Here is a 19,704-nt window from a genome sequence, read left to right as displayed (position 1 = left end):
TGCATAAATTCAGAGCAAAGATGACTATCTAAAAATTAGGCTGCCTTTCTAACCTACTACCAGAAAAACAATGTGAAAAAGCTTTTTCTAATTGCCATATTTAAGAGGTACTGTACTCATGAAGCCAATCTTCTGTTGCAATACTCCTTCTCTCCTGAAAAATGAAGCTTGTTTCTATAATGTGAAATGTTTTTAAAAATGTTCATCTCATTAACTCTGCCATCTTCCTATACCTGCCTTTCCAGATCACTTGTAGTTCCACTAGTTAACGCTGATATGGAGCCTTTATTGTCTGTAATGAAGTATTGATGTGTGCAACTTTTTTTTGTAATGTAGCAAAGTGTGATATAGTATTTTTTAAAAATAAAAATAAACTTGAGGTTATTCTGTTGTCCGTCTTTGAAAATTGTTTGATTTTTAATAGTCAGAATGCAGTGCAAAATTGGTTACACTTTTAATGGCTCAGGGCCTTTTGAAACTACCTAAAAAAAGGTAGTTAATTACTTAGCTAATTCTTGAGAAGTCACTTGGCAGACTAAAGTTCTGCTGTTGGACCAGAGTCTTGTTAAAATATACAGGGGGCACTTTTATATAGAAAACAAATGGCTAAGCTGCGATGGATGCAACTGTGTTTTAAATTCATAAAAATTCTAGATAGGTTTGAAGAAGTTAACAATCTGAATTTCCAATGCTAGGTACTCATGATTGCATAGACTTATGGCATCAGTCTTCTTCCATGGCTGAGATCTCTCTCTAGCCTTTTCCATTTAAGCTCCTGTACAATTGTCACAATGTCACTTGCTGAGCAAAAGTAGCCGAGATAGTTCTAATTCTTTAACTGGGATTAGTCCATGAACAAGAGCGTAAGGGCAAGTTTAAAAGATACTAAACACACTAAACTTGATACAGCATCTCCACCTCAGCCTGCTGATAGAAGATGAGCATCTTGAACTGGGCAGTACAGGTGGTCCTTAACTTGAGATCTTTTGAAGGTACAATGGACTCCACCAAAAGATACCACCCAGTTCTGAAGTTTCAATGTCCTACCACATGACCGCATTTTGGGCACTTGGCAACTGACCCATCTTTGCAGCTGTTTGCAGTGCCACGTGGTCAGATGGCTGCAATTTACTTTTTTGCCAAAAAGGTTTTATTTATGATTTATGGCAAAAATGCCCCATTGGTGAACAATAGGTTTGCTTAACCCCCACAAAAAAGGTTGGGTTGGTGACAGGGGCAAACTGCTTTACAACCATCACAATTTATGACTCTAACAGGCAGGCTCCCATTTCAGTATAGACTATCTATACTGAAATGTTCTGATCTTTGCTATCCACTTTCTTGTACTAAACTATATTGTAGTAAACCTTTGTCTGGGACCTAGAATAGTTTTCAGCCTTCTGTATGTGTAAAATCATACAATAGGTGATATTCACATATAGCTTGCAAAACCTAAGTATTTTTGCATGTTCTACTAATTTTGTGCTTTATTTCCAAAATGTATTCTTTAAAGCAGGGGTCCCCAACCCCTAGTTCATGGACCAGTACCGGTCCGCAGCATGCCAGCAACATGTCCGCACAAACAAGCAAAGCCCCATCCGCAGGATGCAGGCAGCCCACAAAACCACACACCCTCCGGTCTGTGGAAAAACCTCTGTCCATGGAACCGGTTCCTGGTGCCCAAAAGATTGGGGACTTCTGCTTTAAAGCATGTAATATGCTATGCATGCTTACATAGCCTTTTAATCAATAGGTATTGTCAGGGAAAAGCTCTCTCTAGCAAAATAGGAAATTGTATCATGTTTCCCTATTTCTTGCCTTTTTTCTCACTAAAATCAAGATTGAGCATTATTAACCAAAGTTTGGTTCAGGAAGACTACATCTATGTTTAGTCCGTGAATTATAAGTCAGGTTCTATTAAGGAAGATTGTTGCTATATCTGGCTGCTTAAAAACTGAATCCTCATAAACCAAAAAGTTTATTTCACACCAAGGGGTCATATTACCCAAAGTACTGTTCAAACACTAGAAGGCAATTTCACAAGATGGCTGCAAACACAACCCTACACCTGAAGGTGATCTTTGGAAGCTTAACAGGCATATGACATAAGTTGAAAGCTGAGAAATGAATTATATGTTTGAAGTGGAGTTTACCTTTTGAGGCACAGCAAAGGTATTTATTGGACATCTTTGCAAGAGATGGCATCAACCCTATTATTGTCCATGCTGAAAAATAGAGTAATGAAGAGGAACATAATAGAGTTCTGCTGGATTATATCATAGATAGGCCCATATCAGCATTTTATTTTTGCAGGCAAGTGCTCCAAGACAATCTCCAACCTCGGCCACAACAACCAGTAATGAGAAATGTTCTGCTTCTGAGTTGGGAATTTCTTTAAGTTATTGGGCTAACAACAAGGGAGAATTCTAGTCTCTCTAAAGGTGGCGCATTTTAGGAAAGAAAATTCCACCAATTCATTGTACCATGTGGTAAAATAGTTTTGAACAGTACTGATTGTCCTGCATTGCAATTAGATGCCCCTGAGTAATTTGGGAGGGAAATGTTCATTTTTTCTATCTCACATAGAGTTAACTATTTTTGTCCTTCTCCAGTTCAATAAAAAGTTGCAATGCTTTCACCTTTCCAATGGAACAAAAGGATAACTCTTTTATCAAGTTGGCTACTTAACTGTTTTTGTAACAAGGTATAGCATGTTGCAGGGACATCTCATAAAACCCCCAAGTCAGTTAATATATGTCCAAAATATTTTTGCTGAAATAAAAAGTAAATACACCATTATATTAATTGGGATAACTTCTGCCAGTTCTGTATTTATACACAATGTGCACCAGCATCTGAATTTCTGTAGATACCCATAAACTCCAGCACACCCCCTTTTTAAATGACAGAAAGTGATTATTTTAAATAAAGGATGGGGTTTTTTAAGGTGGAACCAAAGATGGACACTTAACAGGAACATCCAGATGAACTGGAGATAAAACTACTTATGACTAGATCCATATCTATCTATATGGGAATAAATTCTACTAAACCTGAGATTATCTGGGGTGGGGGGAGGAGAGGGGGAAATGGCAATAAGTGATAGATGGTCCTGAAATCAGCCAATTCCAGCCCTTATTTGCACGTGGAATACCTTATTCAGAAATTAATCTTAAGCACAGATGGGGCTTGTTAGATTCATGTTCCTAAAGAGACACTATCCACTCGTTTAGGAATGTGAGCTTGGATGGCATTGTGGCTTCATTATGAGTAGTCAACATTCAACCATGGTAGCCAGGATTCACATATCAAAAATGACCACCATCCAACCACCACTCCCCAAATACCTCTTTCAGCATTACCCTGGAATTAAAATGGTTTGGATGCAATTGTGCTGATCCGAGACTGAGCCAATGCAAAGCAACCTTCGTTAAGTTTTTGAGCAGATAAAACATTTAAAATTTTCTACTAGTGATTACTATGTCTTCAAAGGTGCTATAATGGAGATTTGCATACATCATAAAGTAGCTTTCTCTTTGAAAAAAGTCAGTGAAATGAGTGAAAAAAATCAACACGTGCCCAACTCACAATTTGGTAACAAATCTTTCGTCAAACCTATCATTTCATATTTTTCAAGATTCTTTACATTATGATCTGGGCACATGATGAAACTACAAAGTCATTTATCATACACACACATATGTATACATATATATGTCTCTGTGTATATATACAGTTGCAAGAAAAAGTATGTGAACCCTTTGGGATTACGTGGAGTTTTGCATGAATTGGCCATAAAATGCGCTCTAAACGTCATGTAAGTCACAACAATAGAAAAACACAGTCTGCTTAAAATAATTCTACACAAACATTAGCTGTTGTCATGTTTTAATTGAACATAAGATGGAAACATTCACAGTGCAGGGTGGAAAAAGTATGTGAACCCCTAGCCTAATGACTTCTCCAAAAGCTAATTGGAGCCAGGAGTGAGCCAACCTTGACTCCAATCAGTGTGATGATATTGGATGTGTTGCTGACAGCTGTCCTGCCCTTTAAAAACACACACCTGTTTTGGGTTTACTGGTCTCAAGAAGCACTGTCTGATGTGAACCATGCCTTGCAGAAAAGAGCTCTCAGAAGACCTACGATCAAGAATTGTTGACTTGCATGAAGCTGGAAAGGGTTACAAAAGTATCTCCAAAAGCCTTGATGTTCATGTGTCCATGGTAAGACAGACTGTCTACAAATGGAGAAAGTTTAGCACTGTTGCTACTCTCCCTAGGCGTGGTCGTCTTGTAAAAATGACTGCAAGAGCACAGTGCATAATGCTTAATGAGGTAAAGAAGAATCCTAGAGTGTCAGCTAAAGACCTACAGAAATCTCTGGCACATGCTAACATTTTTGTTGACACATCTACAGTAAGGAAAACATTAAACAAGAATGGAGTACATGGGAGGACACCACGGAGGAAGCCATTGCTGTCCAAAAAAAATTGCAGCATGTTTGAAGTTTGCAAAAGAGCACCTGGATGTTCCACAGCACTACTGGCAAAATATACTGTGGACAGATGAAACCAAAATTGAGTTGTTTGGGAAAAACACACAACACTATGTGTGGAGAAAAAAAGGCACAGCACACCAACATCAAAACCTCATCCCCACTGTAAAACATGGCAGAGGGAGCATCATGGTTTGGGGCTGCTTTGTTGCCTCAGGGCCTGGACAGATTGTTGTCATTGATGGGAAAATGAATTCCAGAGTTTATCAGGACATTTTGCAGGAAAACGTACGACCATCTGTCCGCCAACTGAAGCTCCGCAGAGGATGGGTGATGCAACAGGACAATGACCCAAAGCATACAAGTAATTCAACAAAACAATGGCTTCAACAGAACAGAATAAGCCTTCTGCAGTGGCCCAGTCAGAGTCCTGACCTCAACCCGATTGAAATGCTGTGGCATGACCTTAAGAGAGCGATTCACACCAGACATCCCAAGAATATTGCTACACTGAAACAGTTTTGTGAAGAGGAGTGGTCCAAAATTACTCTAGATCGTTGTGCAGGTCTGATCTGCAACTACAGGAAACGTTTGGTTGAGGTTATTGCTGCCAAAGGAGGGTCAACCAGTTATTAAGTCCAAAGGTTCACATACTTTTTCCACCCTGCACTGTGAATGTTTCCATCTTATGTTCAATTAAAACATGATAACAGCTAATGTTTGTGTAGTATTATTTTAAGCAGACTGTGTTTTTCTATTGTTGTGACTTACATGATGTTTAGAGCGCATTTTATGGCCAATTCATGCAAAACTCCACGTAATCCCAAAGGGTTCACATACTTTTTCTTGCAACTGTATAAATATATGTATGTACGTGTGTATACACACACACACATATTTTAAAAAGTGAACTGTCATCAATATATGATTATATTTACATACTAGTCTTAAGTCTAAGAAAAATTCATGTATGTATCAACACAAAGCTTTTTACTCTTTCATTGCAGTTATGCCTTAAGCTGCTCCTTAAACTTTTAAGATACACCAGTACAATACTCATTCCAATTTGGCCTCACTGAGCTTTCAGATCACTATAGTGAGTAAGCTGTATAATTTTTTTTTCAATTTACCTTTTGCAGATTCTTTCATTGTGCATGGAATGAGTTAAGAGTGAACCAAGAGCTCCATATCTATTACCAAAAGGAGTGAGCAGGATCAAAAGCCACTCCAGCTCCTGCTGGATCAGCCACTGTTTCCTACACTGTATTGTGTATTACTTCTTGCACAGCAAGTTTCTAATAGACAAAATACAAGGGGTTAAGACTTGTTAGAACTTAAAAAATTTGGTTTTTTATTCCCAGCTCTGGACAAAAAAATAGGGCCTAGTGCAATAGAGATCAATGTGTAGCCAGTATGTAAGCCCCTGAGGCACTTCTGTGCTAAAACATCAAGAACCTCTGTTATCAAAGTTCGAAGTATAAGTTTCTAGCCCTCGTGGGTCGAAGGGAAATGTTGAGAACATAAAATTCAGTGTGCTCATATCTGCATTCTTCCTGGTAAGCGAAACTGAAGTTTCCTTCTTTCTTTGCAATTATGTAGTTTTCTGTTCCTAATGCACAACTAAACAGAGTAGATATAATTTTTTCTCACTCCCAGTAAGATCCCCTTTACTTTCCTAATTTACACCAGTTGACGTGATCTGTCATGATTCTCCAGTGAGTTTTGGAAATGATGTTCTGTATACAGTCTAAGATCCTATTCTAAAGAGTTGTCTATAAAGTTCCCATTGTTTTTAATGCAAAACTGAAACTGACTTCCCATTGTGAAACAGATGTTTCCTAGCCAACATTAAGTACAATATGTCTTCAAAACCATTGAGAATCTGAAATGTTGCATAATGTGCCCACCAGAATACCTCCATCACCTGATTTTTACAAGTTTACCAAGAATAATTTCTTAATATTGTACAGTGTCCTGTTGGCATTGCAATCTTCCTGCTTAAACAGGAAGAGGCCAATCCTAAGGACAGGAAAGCCATCACCTGGGTTACTGATAAGAGAAAAAAGTGGTTCTGGCCAATTCCATCCCCTATCCTTTTCTATGTCCCCAAAACATTAATATTGGTGGTATGGTCTACTTATATAGTCCTTATATAAGAACACTCACTGCTAATGAAAATACATACACACGCAAGCACACAGTTATAACTCTCTGCTCACTGGAAAGAGCCCATCTATAAATCCTACATTTATTTTAGACTTTTTTGGTGATTATGTCAAGGTTACCGCGCTTTTACCCCACGGATTACAATACTGAAAATTAAGGTGGAACCCTTAAAAAGTCTATTCCCATCCATGGACTAGACAGAAGATAATCTACCACCACTTTCTTTCTTTTTTTTTCCAAAACTTGATTAGCAGATGACACTTCTCCATAGAGCAGAACCCAAAATCTGGAGCCCTCTTGCACATTTTTGCCCTTTAAACATACAGTCATTTCAGCTGTTCCATTACCCTTTGTAGAGGGCTAAGGTATCTGGGAATACTAAATCATTTTTCCAGTTTAAATATTTATATTTTTAAAAAATGGGGAAGAAAAAAATAATAAAAAGCAATTGACTCTGGGCAACCACCATGAAAATTGGAAGAAAAGGCTACCTGAACAGAAAAGAGAATAAAAAGCTATTTGATTAAAACCTCCTGGCACCTCCAGCAAGCTCTTTTTCTTGCCAATCACCAAAAGAAAGGAGGGGCAATCAGGGCTATCAAATGCTACTGTTGGGGAGAGGGAAGGGAGAAGCCGTTTGGGTGCTGCTGAAGCATAAATCATTTCAGCTCAGGTGAAGATTGGGAAAAGGAGGAAAACCACATTGCCTCATCTTTCCCCCAAACAGACAATGCACTATGGTGAGTGAAAAGCTTGGGGTCGGGTCAGACAGGCAAGATGAGAGAAGAAAGTGAGCTTTTAGCCCTCTGAACCCAGTCTTTTGGATCACCAGATAACCGGGATAAGGAAGCCATAAAAGCTGGGTCATTTCTGCCTCCCTCCTCTCACCGGATATGGTCCAAACCCTTGCCTTTCCCAACGTTGTCTTGTTTTCACAGAGGCAAAGGAAGGCTGAAATGGCTGAGACAGTAGCGTTGACAGAGTCCCTGTTCTCTCCCTCCCCCTCACTAGCGTGGCCCGTTCTCCTCAGCACATGAAGGAGTCGTCTTCTTCAAAGTGGCACTGCTGGAGGACTTTGATGTGATACTCGTAGATCTTGAGGGCCGGTCCCAGGCGAATAGAGAGGCCAGTAAGCACATCAGTGCGCTGCATCAGCAGCAGAGATTTCCCATCAATCTCCTAGGGAGGGGGAGGGATACACAAAAACAGAACATTGTGAGATTAGTGCACAGCAGCATGCTAGGAAGAGGTTTCTGCCTTTCTATAAAGCAGGAAAAGAGTTCCAAGTATGGTTGATTAAAGCAACACTGAGGCATATATCCATGCATGCATACATACACACGTGCACTGCGTATACGTGTATCTCTCACCAGTCTGTGAGCTGAGAAAAGCCATTACAGAATCACCACCGCCTAACTGGGAAGGAGCTTTGTAAGACATTTAGTCCCTTACTTTGCTTAGCACAGGAAATCTACTAAAGAAAATGTGTTCTAGAAATAGATATGGCTGCAATTACTCTCTCAATATATAGGTATTTTTAATTAGATTTTTATATCACCTTTATTAATCCTCCTTTAGTGACCATACTTGGGACCAGTACCTCTTTTGTTAAACAAAGCAGTCGCTAAGCAAAACTATGACTATGCTTATGGTCTTATTTCAAGTTTCCTTTGCTTTAAAGACCTGCAAAGATTGTCACTGCAGTTTTAGTTACTGGTACTTTTATCTCTGTCATAACTACAAACGGTTGCTAAATGAAAACTTTACCTGTATTTACCTTTTATTCACTTGCTAATCTCAAACGTATTTATAATAAAACTAAAAACAACCAACCCAACTGAACTGGCTTGGCCAACCCACCATTAGATAAAGTAAGGCAGGTGAGTGGGGCCCAATACACTTCCTAGCTGCTTGTCAGTGCTTCCCATTTTATTCCTACCCTCTTAAAGTAACCAGGCACCCCAGGTGTGCTGGCAGACTTTGCCAGTGTGGAAGTAAAATTCAATAATCAGTTCTACTGGCTTGTCAAAATGGAATTCAAATGTGCACCTATGATTCCTAAGCATCAAAATGGTTTAATTGCCCAATACCTAAATGTGAGATGGAAATAAGATCTAAAAGATCTAAGCTTTCAGAAAGCACAAAGCTTTTTACAAACTGAAATTTGTATTTTTGAAGAAACCAACAAAAGGCTATCTAACAAAGAGCATAGACCATAGTAAAGAATTAGGGAACATAATTGTGGATGGCTGAAGTCATCAGGAGGTGCAAAATCTCTCAATCTCTCTCTCTCTGAAAACATGTTTTGGTGAGAACTACCCAAAACTTGTCACAGCCTGAGCTCAAGAAAACTAGTCATGAAAAGGAGGACCATAAATGACAACGGGGTCTCCGTCCAGGGAGCGGTCGTTTTCTCATCTCAATTTTACCAAGTTTCAAAGTAAATCGCTGGTTTATCTCAGTAACCATATATGTCTTTTATGTCTTATTTTTTTAAAAAAAATAAGACATAAAAGACATATATGGTTACTGAGATAAACCAGCGATTTACTTTTAAGCAGTTGTCCTCTTGAAATACTGAGAGACTGGAATGGGTAGGAAACAGACAGAAACACTACTTGAAAGAAAGCCATATAACAACTGAAGTTTGGATGTACCCAGATGTACCCAGATTTTTAAAGCAATTTTCCCAAATGGGACCTAAATTCTGGAAAGAGTTCCAGCATATCCTCCATCAAAATGAGAGGCCAAGACTTTTAGGACCCATTTCGTAAGACTTTAGCTGAAGTGTGATCCTCCAATCCCTCTTCTTGGGGTTCTCACCTGCTCCTGAAAGGCTGAAGCTTGCTCAGCAAACCCAGCTTCTGTGAAATAATCCACAACGTCACCGACAGTCCATTCCACAGGGTCAGTAGGCTTCTCTTTCACTGAACTGGAGGAGGGGAGAGAAAGTGAAATTGAGATCAGAGGCCTTGCACGGCTTCTTCTCCATCATCATGAGAAGCCAGGGATTCCTCATCAGCACCAGATCAGGGATACTGTTCATGTGTGCATGTACACTCATACTGCACCGAAGGAATTCATCACAAGTGAATTGTACAGCATCTTTCTGTAGCAGTTTAAATCTGCCTTAGAGCATCCACTGCAGACGCAGAAAAATGCACCAATTTAATACCGGTACACATTTTATTTTATTTTTCAATCACACTTTCAGGAGAGATAATAATTTAAAGTAAAAATTAAGAAGATTAAATACCTCACATCAGAAAACTGTAAGAGTATCACAAAACTGACAACTAAATGTAATGGCCTTAAAAACATTGGGAATATAAAAAAAATTATTGGCCTGAAGCTGAAAGCAGCTGTTAAGGCTAATCTCTCTTGGGTCAGTGTTCCACAACTGGGAATGACTGAAGATACACTCTTTGCTCGCAACTTTTCATTTTACCTTAGCGCTACCTAAAGGAGGCAATGTGAAGTTAAGTATATGTGAGACAGAGTGGCCAAATATTCTAGTCCTTAGCTCTAATGATGTCTAAAAGGCAATGTATAAAGTAGTTGGCACAGTACAGGTGCATGACAACTGTTAACATCCAGCCATGCTTGGTAAGTTTACAGCTGGACTTTGCATCAAATGCCGTTTCTGAACAGCAAGCCAAGACAGTCCAGTATAAGGTAAAGGTAAAGGTTCCTGCGCACATGCGTGCTAGTCGTTTCCGACTCTAGGGGCCAGTGCTCATCTCCGTTTCAAAGCCGAAGAGCCAGCATTTGTCCGAGGACATCTCTGTGGTCATGTGGCCGGCATGACTAGACGCCAAAGGCGCACGGAACGCTGTTACCTTCCCACCGTAGTGGTCCCTATTTTTCTACTTGCATTTTTACGTGCTTTCAAACTGCTAGGTTGGCAGAAGCTGGGACGAGTGACAGGCGCTCACTCTGTTATGCAGCACTCGGGATTCGACCCGCCAAACTGCCTATCTTCTGATCGACAAGCTCAGCATCCTAACCCACTGAGCCACCGCGTGCCTATAGAGGGCAAGAAAACAGACTGACCAGGGCACAGAGAACTGAAGCCGGGCTAGTCATGAGTCTCCTCCAACAACCGGAAGCAATCACCATATCAAGAGTTCTAGCATGGCATGACACTTTAAGGATAACAAACAAAACAACCCTAATGTGAATATTTCAACTCCACCGCTCTTGTTTTGCAATCTAAAAGGAAGAGGAAGCCCGCTTCCTTTAGCAACATCACATAGCCAAAGAGTCTATATAGCCTTTCTCCTCTTCACGCCATCTTCTTCTCATACAACAGTTTCCCTTCCCAAATCAAGGCATATCAGACCCTTGGTATTGTTGCCGTTAGAACCGGCCAATGTGTGGCGGCACTGACCATTATAAGAGTAATGAGCAAGTGAGATATGACCAAGGTGTCCAAGATCCCTAAGATATTTTCAACCTACATTAATTACTGAAAACACTGCTGTTTTTCTAGATAAGTGATAGCAGCAGAAGACGGGTTCAAATATATCCACTTTTTCTTTACAATAATTAAACCAATAATTAAGGGACGCGGTGGCTCAGTGGTTTAGGACGCTGAGCTTGTCGATCAGAAGGTCAGCAGTTTGGCAGTTCGAATCCTGAGTGCCGCGTAATAGAGTGAGCGCCTGTTACTCGTCCCAGCTTTTAGCCATGGCAAGAGATAAAACATATTGATATTGAATTCTAAGCAGTAAAATCTGCTCTGTAACCAGCTCAGATCCAAAGGCATTGTAAAAATAATGAAGGGGGGCGGTCTCTTTGCAATTATAAAGCAAGATACATGGATTAATTTCCTGCACCAGTTTGCAAGATAACTAATTCTGTATATAAGAAACTCTTCTTCCTTCTTCTTTTTGCACATTATTGCATTACTTTAGTAAGGCAGTTGTCTTTTTGTAATAATTGATTAGTTGTGTACCAGGAATCATCAGAGGTGAAGAGGGGAACAAAACACTACTTGTTATTATCACTCTTAGTTTATTTCTGCATTCTATTATAGGATAATTCAAATTTGTACATGGTGATGGAATACATCCCAGGTGGTGAGATGTTCTCCCACCTACGACGGATTGGCAGGTTCAGGTAGGTGTGTTCCCTCATCACTGCAAGGACGGGACTATGCTAGTAGGAATAGAGGAACTGGGTATTGTAGTTTTTATATTTGATTCCCTGGTATTAAAGAAGGAGCAAACCCAATAATCGTTTCCAGTTTCTTTAACTTTGTATTTGAGTAGATCTAGCTTGTCGATCAGAAGGTCGGCAGTTTGGCGGGTCGAATCCCGAGTGCCGCGTAGCAGAGTGAGTGCCTGTTACTCGTCCCAGCTTCTGCCAACCTAGCAGTTTGAAAGCACATAAAAATGCAAGTAGAACAATAGGGACCACTACGGTGGGAAGGTAACAGTGTTCCGTGCACCTTTGGCGTCTATGTCATGCCGGCCACATGACCATGGAGACGTCCTCGGACAAGCGCTGGCTCTTCGGCTTTGAAACGGAGATGAGCACTGGCCTCTAGAGTTGGAAACGACTAGCACGCATGTGCGGGGGAACCTTTACCTTTTATAATTGAAGAATGGGTTGTGTGATATCTGCACAAAACTTACATGCAACTGAATGGTCTCCCATCTGCCTGGATGCCAGGTCTCCCAGGAGATGAGGGCACAGAGGGATCAGCCCCTGCAACAGCTGGTGACCCTGGAGAAAAAAGAGAGAAACAAACAGGGATAGGTCTTGTTCTGCATCAGTATAACTGGAACTGGACCAAACTGTGCTTGTGGTCCTTTAAAAACAATGAAAAATGTCATTATAAAAAGAACATTTTAATTTCCAAGATAGCCAATGCCACTAACCGTATTCCTCCCTTTCACTTGCCCCCAGCTAATTCCAACCTACTCTAGAATGCCAATTAAAAATTCTTGAAACTGAATTAAATGATAGTCTCCATATTTATTGCAGATTTGAACATATACACTGACACACAATGCAAGCATGCAGTACATTAAATTATCATTCAATCCATGACAGAATTATTAGTGTTTAAATGACCCCCAATCTCAGATCTTTTTGCCTTACTGCCTATTAGTTTTCCCAGAAAAGTCAAGTTTAGCCAGCTACTTCCCCATTTTCTGCTACTTCTTCCTGCCTAACTCATACCTGCTCTGTCTGGCTGCTGATAGGTGCTGCCATCTTTCTTGCTGCCTCCCAGATGGTGACAGGCACTTTCTCCAGGGCAAGAGGCCTTTGTGTGACATTGCTCATTTCCTTCATGCTGAGAATGCTCCAATCCTTTGTTCAAAGATGTTTCCTCTAGGGAGTGCAGGTCTCTGGGGGTGGCACTGCTGGGTGGGATGTCTTCCCCACCATGCTTGCTGTCCTTACAGTCACCGTTCACCTGGCCTGTCCCAGGTCTGCTGTAGTTGCTGATCTCAAAATCCTGTGCCACTTCTGAGCCTTCAGACATGGTGGAGACTTCATCCTCTTCTTCCTCTTCATCCTCGTCTTCTTCGCCTTTGATCTCCTCTCCTGCCCTCTGTTAATATCACAGAGAATAAATAAGAATAGCAAACAAATTTTAATTTGGCATTCTTCTGACATACTGGGATTTCACCTATCATGAAGGCAAGTACAACCATCACCTGGAAACAAGCACAACTACTGCTTTTGAGACACATCATTGCAGTGTTAATTACTTTGGCTAAGACATCTCATATCTCAAACCCAAGCTGTTTTTGAGCCATTTTGTTTCAATTTCCTTTACGGAAACTGATATTTCTGAGGGCAGTTGATGCAATCAGACTAAGTGGTGCTGGGATGGGAAACTTCTTAAATGTCTCCACTACTCTAGCAATGTGATTCAAAGCTCCTCGAAGCAGGAACGGGAAACTTTTTATCCAGGGAGCATTTCATGCTAGTAAATCACTGCCACCTCTATCTTCCACCTGCAGCTTTCGTGAAAATCTGTGATCATTCTCATCAATTAAAGATTGCGAAAATAATACAAGAATACAAAAGGGGGGCAGGATTTCCCCCCCACCCCCTTATTGCTAATCCCTCCTTGCTGCTAACTGAATTGGACAACAGCTAACAAGGCTGCTAACTGAATTGGATATAACGTTTCTGAAGTGATTACTTCCTGAGCCAGATTGCATGATATTTTCCTCCCCACCTCCAGCTTACCCATACTTGCATTCATTCAATACTGCACCCACAGCCTCTAGACTTTATTGGAGGTTACCAAATTCTTTAGGTCAAGCACAAACTGACTCTTTTGTTCTGTGTTTAGATGGAGCCTGGTACGACTGGAGTGGGGCTAGAAGGGGGCGCTGTTCTGGGCCCAATGTCCACCAATGGCAGCAATAAACTAACCTTATGGAAGGACCACACACAGGTGAGCTAAGAAAGAACCTAGTCCTATGTCGGAAGAGTGTCGTCCGCCAGCCCCCTCCCCTCCCCTTTCCCCCCCACCTCCCGAGAGTTGACCTTGAAGTTCTCTGAACGCCAAAAGCCAGCCCAAGAGTCTTGTCTCCCAACCTTTGCCGAAATACTTCGGCAACGTAGGAGGGAAGATTGCCCCGTTTAAAATCACGCACCAATCCTAGCGCCCCCCTCCAGTGCGACACGATTTGATTGGGCGCTGCCCTCAACTCTTCCTCCCAGACACACGCACACCTGCACGAGAGCCCACTGACAACATCTGGGGGGGGTTAGGGTGGGTGGTTGGGCGCCGTCCGCCCGCCCCCCCCCCCCAAACGGGCTGCTTTCTGGCGCTCACTGGCGCCCCTCCCCCCCCCGCCCAGCATTCGGGCACCCCCCCCTGCGCGCGCACTCTAATCGGTCCGTTTCCTTCCTGGAGAGCCTCACCTGTCCTCAGCCGGAGCGTCCCCTTCGCCCCACGCCAGACGCAAGCGCCGCCACCCGCTGTGGCCAACCCATCCCCCAGAGCGCGCCCCGGCGTCTCGCTCACCTTGTTCCTGTATGGTCTGGCGTTGGGGGCCCGGGCCTGCGCGCCTCTCTCCGCCCTGGGCAAAGCGACGCTGTTGCTGCCGCCGCCGCCGCCGCCGCCGCCACCCAAGCGGGTTCTTTCCAGCCTCTCCTCTTGAAGCAGCCCCTGTGCTCGGCCTCGAGTCACTCGGCCACCCCCCGGCGCGGCGCTGTTCCCGCGCAAGTAGCGCACAATCTCTCCCAGAGTAACGGGGGGGGATTCCTCCTGGGCTGCGGGCGGCGGCGGCGGCGGTCGCTCCCGTCCGGTCCGACGAGGCGGAGGAGGAGGAGGCGGCGGCGGCGGCGGCGGCGGCGGCGCGGCTGGCTCTGCGCGAGGCGCAGCACGCTGGGAGGACCGGGGCGTCGCGGTGGCGGCGGCGGCGGGAGCGCTGGGCGGGGAAGTGCGGGCCGGGCGCTGCGGGGCCGCCGGACTGGCGGCGGGCGCTCCGCCTCGCCGGGGAGGCTGGACCCGCGCGGCGTTGCGGTACGAGATGCTTCCCTTGTAGCTGACTCGGAGCACGGCGCGTTGCTGGATGAGCTTTTCCAGCTCGGCGCGGGTGCGCTCTGGCTCCGGGCCGTGCCGCCGGCGCACCATGCGGCAGATGCGCTCCAGGTCCGGGCGCGCCTTGCGAGAGCGCAGCGAGTCGATGGTGTCTAAGATCCACTCTTGGTAGCGGGGTGCCTCCTGGCCCGGGGGCGGCGGCGGGGGGCCGGCCATGGTGTTGCCGCCTCCCCCGGGGCTTTGCTGCCCCCGTGCGCCGCTCCGCCTTGGCCTCAGCCCTTGTCCGCGCGGCGCGAACTGGACCCTCCACCCGGCAGGCGCTGCTGCTTGCTGGAAGCGGCGGCGCGCGGGCTGGTCCGGGCAGCGCGAGCTCCTCCCTTCCCTTCCCCCAGCCGCACGCGCCGCCGCCTCCAACACCGCCCGAGCGGGACCCGCAGCCGCTTAAGGAGGCGCTGTTGCCTCCCGTAGTCTCCCTACACTTGGCGACTTAAGGTGGAGCAGGAGAATTCTCGGGCTTCCTTAGCGGCCGCTCGGAGGGAAAAGACGCTCTCGGGCCGCCTCCGTCAAAAAGTCAGTCCCAATCCTACGAGAGAGGTCCGAGTCTGTTCTATTTATAGCGGCGGGCGTTTGCACCGCGTCTTCCAGCGGGCAAGTCAAAGGGAAGTTTTCCTCCTAGCCTAGCCGTTTTTCTGCAGTGCTTTTGGCTTTCTCGTCCCACGCCCTTCGTTAGTCCAAATAACAAATCAGAAATCTATCCCCCGCCTCCTCCACAAGCGAAGCGATTCGGCAGCCCTTTTGTCGACTTACTGTCATAGTTAGTTCCTATTCCACGGAAGTTTCTGTTCTGTTGATGCCCAGACGAGTCCACCCCACCGCTGGATGAAATGAGATTCAATTTGGGAGTAAATACTGTAGACAAAGAATGGACTTACAAAGGTCTGAACAGTTGACGCGAGCGAACTGCCTATCTTTTACAGAAAGATCTGCTGCCTTAAGTTTGTATTTTTCCCCTCTGGTGAACGTGGCCTTCATTTTCTAGATCTGAAGCATTTTTTTTTCTATCTTGCATTTTGATTACTTTTCCTTAGGACCAAGGCCTAGATGCCTGGTATGAAGAGGAACGAAATAAAAGCAGCAATTTGTTTCTGATTACAAATATGACCACAAAAATAAAAGGTTTCTGTAAAAGGTTTTACTGTAGTGCTCAATTTCATATCCTGCTTCTAGCTTGAAAAATACGTGTTCGCCCATTACCCATTATTGATTTAACCACGGCTTACTGAATTAAAAAGTTTACTGTAACAGAATTAGAGTTACTTAAGTATAAATTAATCATACTGGTTGGGAATCCTACAACAAATTAAGGTAAAATATGGTTGGCTAGTTTGTATTTCAGTGTAGTGTGTAAACACAATCAGAGTAGATGTTTAGTGTATTACAGAAGTGAAACTATACTTTATAACTGCTGCATTTGTCAATTATACATCCGTTCTACCAATCATCACATCTTCAAATAAGGAACCTATACATAATTGATGACCTAAACAAAAACAAGATATTGAGAGATATGAATTACATTTTTTATCATGTTAGTCACAGAAAGTTGAATACTCTTTATCATTTGGTATATCAGGTTGGATACACAAGAGCAACTGAGACTTTCATGTATTAACTCTGTATTCAGTCTGTACTTCTTTGTAGCTAGCATTTTCCCCCCCAGAGGTTTGCCAGAGGTAGAATTGCTGTTTCCTTCCCATCAAATTATGCAGTATCTTAACACTGATCAAGTTATATTAGCAGTTGGGGGACGAAACGGAAATTCACAAGTATCTCTTCTTAGAATTTCAAGCACAATTAAAAGACTACAGTATATAAAAACTGATACTCCACTTAGTTGTTCAAACTTCACATGATATATATATATAGGTGGTCCATCTTCATTTTGGCCTATCAAGAATTGCTGATAAAATGAATATAAACGCTTAGGGCAGGGGTGTCGAATTTGCTGTGTCACGTGATGTGTTACAACGTATCGCAACTTTTTTTCCCTTGCCGGAACTGGGATGGACATGGCTTCCATGTGACGCATCCAGCCCGCGGGCTGGCAGTTTGATACCCCTGATGTAGGGCTATTACTTAGATTCCCTCCAAATGGGGTTGGGCTAAAGCTCCAGCACTGAACTAGTTTTTAGGCAACTTTATAAATGACCAAAATTCAGCATGCAGGTGAAAATTGAGAAAACTTGGAATTAAGTCAGAATTGCAGATCCAAAAGTCCATCAGCCTACAGTAAATTAAAACAATGCCATACAGGTAATCTTTGTTTAGCAACTGTCTCATTTAGTGACCATTCACTTACTATAATAATGAGAAATTAGCTTTGTTGAAGATTATAAATACAGTCGTGGTTTCACTTAGCAAAGGCTTTGCTTAACAACTGAGTTGCCAGTCTGAACTGTGGTTGCTAAAGGACTACCTGTAATTAAACATTTTATATTTATTTTCTGAATTGTGTCTCACTTTACTACCGATAGAACATGACTAGTAGAAAATAATAAAATAATTAAAATAATCTGATTTTATGCCACAAATAAGAAGACACTCTGTGATACTTAATAAATCTATGGAAGGCTCCTTTGCTGCATAATGATTATCACCAAATCTATCCACTGCAGGATGAATAGCTTATTTAGTGAAAGCTATAGACCCAGGGCTAGATGAATCAAAAGTTGGAATTAAGGTTGCCAGGAGAAATATCAACAGCCTAAGATATGCAGATGATACCACTCTAATGGCAGAAAGTGAAGAGGAACTAAAGAGCCTCTTGATGCGGGTGGAGTGCAAAATTGGGCTTCAAACTCAACATTAAGAAAACCAAGATCATGGCATCCAGCCCTCTCAATTCCTGGCAAATAGATGGGGAAGAAATGGAGGTAGTGACAGATTTTATTTTCCTGGGCTCCAAGATCATCACAGATGGGGACTGCAGCCAAGAAATTAATAGACTATACACACCCTGCCAACAAAAGTGCGTATAGTCAAGGCCATGGTTTTCCCAGTTGCAATGTATGGCTGTGAAAGTTGGACCATAAGAAAGGCTGAGCGCCAAAGAATTGAGGCCTTTGAACTATGGCGCTGGAGAAGACTCCTGTGAATCCCCTGGACTGCAAGGTGATCAAACGAGTCAGTCCTACAGGAGATCAACCCTGACTGCTCTTTAGAAGGCCAGATGCTGAAGCTGAAACTCAAATACTTTGGCCACATAATGAGAAGGAAGGACTCACTGGAGAAGAGCCTAATGCTGGGAAAGATTGAGGACAATAGAAGGGGTTGACAGAGAATGAGGTGGCTGGATGGAGTCACTGAAGCAGTAGGCGTGAGCTTAAATGGACTCCACAAGATGGTAGAGGATAGGAAGGCCTGGAGGAACGTCCATGGGGTCGCGATGGGTTGGACACAACTTTGCAACTAACAACAACATAGACCCACACCATGCTTGTCCAGTGTAGGTTGATAGTTTTTTTTTAAATTTCCCAAGCTAGGGCTATGAGATGATTATTAATCCAATGTCATCTTACCATCTTACATACTTAAGAAAGGAGAAGAACCTGGATCTCTTCACTACTAGATTATTTCAATCAAAAGGCAGATCCAAAGTTTTCTTTCTGAAATGTGGATTTGGTACGCTGTGAAGTTTCCACAATAATTTTAATATAATTGCATTTATGCTACTAGAAACTGAATTATAGGAGTCAGGATTTAGCAGTTATGAGGGTTGTGAGCAACAGTGGTTACATCTCCACCTACACATAGGAAAAGGAAATGCGTCCCTATTCATAAGCTGATTCAGTGGCAGGAAGTGGTCAAGAATGAACTGCCTTTCATTTTTTTTTTCAAAGATGGGAATAAATACATTTTTATCTTTAAATTACCAAAATATCAACTGAATTGATAGATTAACAGCAATTGTTCTGAAGGGTGCTGTAGGATTTTTTTTGGTATTCTAATACCAGCATTTTTAATTTTATTTTTTTCTCTGAACTCCAGAATCGTACCTAAATATTTGTTAGCAGTAAAACTTTTCCAAATATAAAGATGAACAATTTCACATTCCTCTATAATGTTCAAATCTGTTTAAACATAAATTAAAAAGTTCAACTCAAAGTCTTTTTCACAACACACACACAACCCCTATTATAAAGGTTTTAACAATTTTGATATTGTAATTTGGACATATCAGTTTCTTAGTAGCTGCCCCTCCCAGCTCATTTTACAAAATAGGAAAACACTCAAGTTCTCAAAATGGTCTGAAAACTAGATAGTCTATTATAGTAAGGTACCATACATGAAACTGATTTGCATAGCACACAAATATGAGATAATCAGTAGCTTGGAAAAGCTGCTGGAATGCTGACCTGTTTCTTAGTTTTCAATACTGGCATCATTGCCTTTCTTTGTAATTTCTGGTCCTTATCAAGAATAATCCATCTTTTTCTTTTTTGAGCAATCATTGCACTAAGGAA

The 19,704-nt window shown here is 42.6% G+C and overlaps 1 protein-coding gene across 1 annotated transcript; it reads right to left on the bottom strand.

The window, feature by feature from the left end:
* Positions 1-5,839: 5,839 nt before the first annotated feature.
* SAMD1 (sterile alpha motif domain containing 1) lies at positions 5,840-15,512 on the bottom strand. Its single transcript, XM_081316487.1, has 5 exons — positions 14,663-15,512; positions 12,853-13,228; positions 12,303-12,393; positions 9,487-9,595; positions 5,840-7,842 (listed from the first exon to the last, which is right to left on the bottom strand). Exons 1-5 carry the CDS (start codon positions 15,395-15,397, stop codon positions 7,690-7,692), a joined length of 1,464 nt encoding a protein of 487 aa, XP_081172613.1. The 5' UTR covers positions 15,398-15,512; the 3' UTR covers positions 5,840-7,689.
* Positions 15,513-19,704: the final 4,192 nt, after the last annotated feature.

Source organism: Vipera berus, assembly GCF_964194415.1.
Source record: "Vipera berus genome assembly, chromosome: 2".
Classification (NCBI taxonomy): Eukaryota; Metazoa; Chordata; class Lepidosauria; order Squamata; family Viperidae; genus Vipera; species Vipera berus.
This window is presented reverse-complemented; position numbering and strand designations above follow the sequence as displayed.

Coding starts and splice junctions, on each gene's coding strand:
- SAMD1 (XM_081316487.1), bottom strand. CDS start 15,397: ATGGCCGGCCCCCCGCCGCCGCCCCCGGGCCAGGAGGCACCCCGCTAC. Junction 12,394..12,852: donor TCAGCAGCCAGACAGAGCAG/GTATGAGTTAGG, acceptor TTTTTTCTCCAG/GGTCACCAGCTGTTGCAGGG. Junction 9,596..12,302: donor GGGAGACCATTCAGTTGCAT/GTAAGTTTTGTG, acceptor CCCCTCCTCCAG/TTCAGTGAAAGAGAAGCCTA.